Source organism: Malania oleifera, chromosome 1 (genome assembly GCF_029873635.1).
Source record: "Malania oleifera isolate guangnan ecotype guangnan chromosome 1, ASM2987363v1, whole genome shotgun sequence".
Taxonomy (NCBI): domain Eukaryota; kingdom Viridiplantae; phylum Streptophyta; class Magnoliopsida; order Santalales; family Ximeniaceae; genus Malania; species Malania oleifera.
Window position 1 is genome coordinate 49,018,003 of NC_080417.1, and position 3,655 is coordinate 49,021,657.

Below are 3,655 nucleotides of genomic sequence, written 5' to 3' on the forward strand. Positions count from 1 at the left end.
AATGAGTTTCTTTGGCGCTTGTAGGCCTTAAAATATTTTAGGCTTCTGCATATTGCTCAACAAAATCAAAGCATTGATACATATTGGCACATTCAACTTCAATATTTGAAATGTGTGTCTTCCATTGAAACATACAACGGCTTGACAGTACTTGAGAGAACTGCTCTGCCGAGTTGCTGAAACACTAACTTCATCAGTGGGATGTTGAACTGAAGGGGATAAACTTGATGCTTTCACATGAAATGGTTTTCATTGGCGCTTGTAGGCCTTAAAAATATTTTAGGCTTCTGCATATTTGCTAAACAAAATCAAAGCATTGATTGATACATACATATTGGCACATTCAACTTCAATATTTGAAATGTATGTCTTCCATTGAAACATACAACGGCTTGACAGTACTTGAGAACTGCTCTGCCGAGTTGCTGAAACACTTTTACACCCACCAACCCAAATTTGAATATAAAACGCTGCAGAGTTACGTATTCAAAGAATGAATGGAGTTAAAAAAGTGTTATTTGATGCCAATCATTTGGGGAAAAAAACTGAAATTCATCAAGACTAACTCAGGCCTTCAACCTCCTGTCAATCTCCGGCAGAAGAATTGCTTTGGTGCTTGTTTCAGAGGCGCTCTCCGTTGTTTCACTCATGGGACCCAGAACTGCAGCGATAAGAGCCTCCTCAAATTCCTTGGTATCTGGCAATACATCCGCCCATTTCTCCCATGCTTCTGTTTCCTCCGGCGAGAGAGACTTACGTCTCGTCTTATTCTCCGGTTCCACAAACTTCTCAGACCTCGTCCTCTTTAGGCTCTCCTGCCCAACTGACTGGTCCTTCCTGAACATCGACGAAAAAAAAGGCCGTGCTCCAACGTTCAGCGAATTCCTATGCTGATCCGTCACATTTGAATTTACGTTTTCCTTCCCAAAGTCATCGCGGGCTGCAATTGTATTCGACTTCTGAGAAATGGGAAGTGTCAGGTTCTGTTCTTTGCAAGGCTGAGGCTGCCAAATGGAGGAAGAGCCGAGGAAAGCGTCGAAGAGCTTCCTCTGTTCGATGCAATCCACTTTTTTATTCATCATTTCAGACTCGAGGTCGCTGAGCATCTGTTGTGCTCTCTCGAAGGCTTTGAGGTGAGAGTCGACCCCTCTGGGGCCATCCGCCACTGCTGGCTTCACCCGCCGTAGGGTTTCTTTGGCTTCACCAATCCGCCCCTGTTTCATCAGACAGATGCCCAGATTGCACATCTTATTGTTATCCGGTGCAATCACAAGTGCCCGGCGGTAGGCGTCCTCTGCTTCTAAGTAGTTGTTCTGCTGCATCAAAGCCCATCCCAAGTTCCCCTGAGAAGGAAAAATTATCCTCCAGTTCTTAAATACCCAGTACAACCTGAATTTTTCTCTTATTTTCATTTGTGCTATCAGTGCGAAACTAAAATTCGGAAGTATCTATGTCCATCGCTTAATAAATTAAAGTTTTAATTTAAATTAATGTATTTAATTTGTGTAATAAGTTAATATTAGTTAGATTTGATCGAGTAATCAGAAAATTTCAAAGGATTTTTTTTTGTTCGAAAATTTGTACGTCAATTGAGATTCACCGAGTGGGGTTTTGTAGCTCTTTTTTGTGGAAATTCCAAAACGATTCAAAATAAAAGAAAATCAGGGAAAGATTATAAAGTTGAACAAGAGGAGAGCCTGCTTACCAGTAAGCGAGTTGCTTCTTGCTCTACAGAGACCTGAAATTTCTTGCCTTGGGAACGGGCCGTCTTAGTGCGCTTTCCATTAAAAGCCATCCCTTGTTGAATCAAGAACAACTTGTGCCTCAAAAGAGCTATTTGGTCATCGAGCCGCCCACATCTCTGAACCACATAAAAAAAAGAAGAAGATAGTTGCTTAGACAAAAAAATAAAAAATAAAAAATAAAAAACACAAAATGATCTTTTTATTCTATTGAACTGGTTATTTTCATTGAATGATCACAGAAAAGAAGCAAATAGTTCAACCAACCTTGTAAAGATCCAAAAGTATATTGTCTAGTGACTCTTGGGCTTGATCTGAGCACCGATTTCTCAGGGATTTAATGGCTTCAACGGCTTCCTCAGCCCTGTTCTGTTGTTTCATTACAATTGCCATATCTTTCAGCGCACTGTCCACTCTATCGCCAGCATTAATGGCTGCCCAGAACAGTGGAATTGCCTTATCCGGATCCTTGTCCACCAACTGATCAAACCAAACAAAGTGAAACAAAAAATTCTCATCAATAATAGATTCAATAACCCGAAATATCAAAGAAAACCCAACCTAATCTAGGAAAAACAGTTTCAAATCGAGTGGGAGATCGAAATTTGCAATTCTGAATGAAACCCAGAAAGCTTACCTGTACATTCTTGGCTCTCACGTATGGAGTGTCGCCTACTGGGACTTTGTGGGCGACATGGAAAGTTTCAGAGCGAGTTCTGAGCATCATTCCAGAAGGTTTGGCTGGTGAACAAGGAGCGGATTTAGAAGACTTCAAAACAGGAGGAACGTTCCACATGTTTTTTTCCTGCAACATATTTATAATTTCCAGGGTTTCCTATGCGTGATTCAGATTATATTGCAGACGTGGAGAAGAAGAAGAAGAGCAAGAGCTCGGCGAGGAAGAGAAGAATGTATACTGAAAGAGAGCGGAGCGACCGTCTAATTTAACGAGGCATGGATTTGAGAAATTTTGAAATTTCCGACCGTTGCATGTTACCGTTAGGAAATCTAGCCGTTAGGCACGTTCTTTCCTTAGCCAATGACAATTACCTATTTCTTTAATTGTTTATTGACTATTTTACCCCTCGGAGCCTGCTTATTGGGATGATGGGTGCGCTGTGTTTTCTGCATTTGTCGTCATCTACTTCCTTTTCCATCCAGAGTTGTTCATCTCTCCGCAACCGCTATCCCTGCTTTTCTCATTCTGAAGCTTCCAGGGATGTCTGGATCTGCGTTGCACTGAGACGGCAAGCGTTTCTGATTCTCTCTCTCTCTCTCTCTCTCTCTCTCTCTCTCTCTCTCTCTCTCTCTCTCCGTATATATTATCTTTTTTCATTGTATTCTGCCCTTGCCATCGCTAGGCAGCGTTTTTTCTTTTCTTATTAAATTTTCTGATTTAGGTTTTAAAAGAGAGATTTCGGCAGGGGATGTCTCGCTCTGCGTTGCACTGAGACGGCAAGTGTTTCTCACTCTCTCTCTCACTCTCTCTCTCTCTCTCTCTCTCTCTCTCTCTCTCTCTCTCTCTCTCTCTCCGTATATATTATCTTTTTCATTGTATTCTGCCCTTGCCATCGCTAGGCAGCGTTTTTTCTTTTCTTATTAAATTTTCTGATTTTGGTTTTAAAAGAGGGATTCGGCAAGGGATGTCTCGCTCTGCGTTGCACTGAGACGGCAAGTGTTTCTGACTCTCTCTCTCTCTCTCCGTATATATTATCTTTTTCATTGTATTCTGCCATTGCCCTCGCTAGGCAGCGTTTTTTCTTTTCTTATTAAATTTTCTGATTTAGGTTTTAAAAGAGGGGATTTCGTCCTTGCCTGTTTTTTGTTTTCTTATACTTGATTTAGAGTTTCAAAGAAGGATTTCTGCTTTTTTCCCACCTTCATAGGAGGTATGCTCAGATTTCTCTCTTGCA

General features: G+C 41.3%; 1 protein-coding gene across 1 annotated transcript; it reads right to left on the minus strand.

Moving 5' to 3' along the window:
• Window positions 1-294: 294 nt before the first annotated feature.
• Window positions 295-2,660, minus strand: LOC131155732 (protein POLLENLESS 3-LIKE 2-like). Its single transcript, XM_058109100.1, has 4 exons — window positions 2,380-2,660; window positions 2,010-2,222; window positions 1,706-1,861; window positions 295-1,343 (listed from the first exon to the last, which is right to left on the minus strand). Exons 1-4 carry the CDS (start codon window positions 2,554-2,556, stop codon window positions 567-569), a joined length of 1,323 nt encoding a protein of 440 aa, XP_057965083.1. The 5' UTR covers window positions 2,557-2,660; the 3' UTR covers window positions 295-566.
• Between the last annotated feature and the right edge of the window lie 995 nt (window positions 2,661-3,655).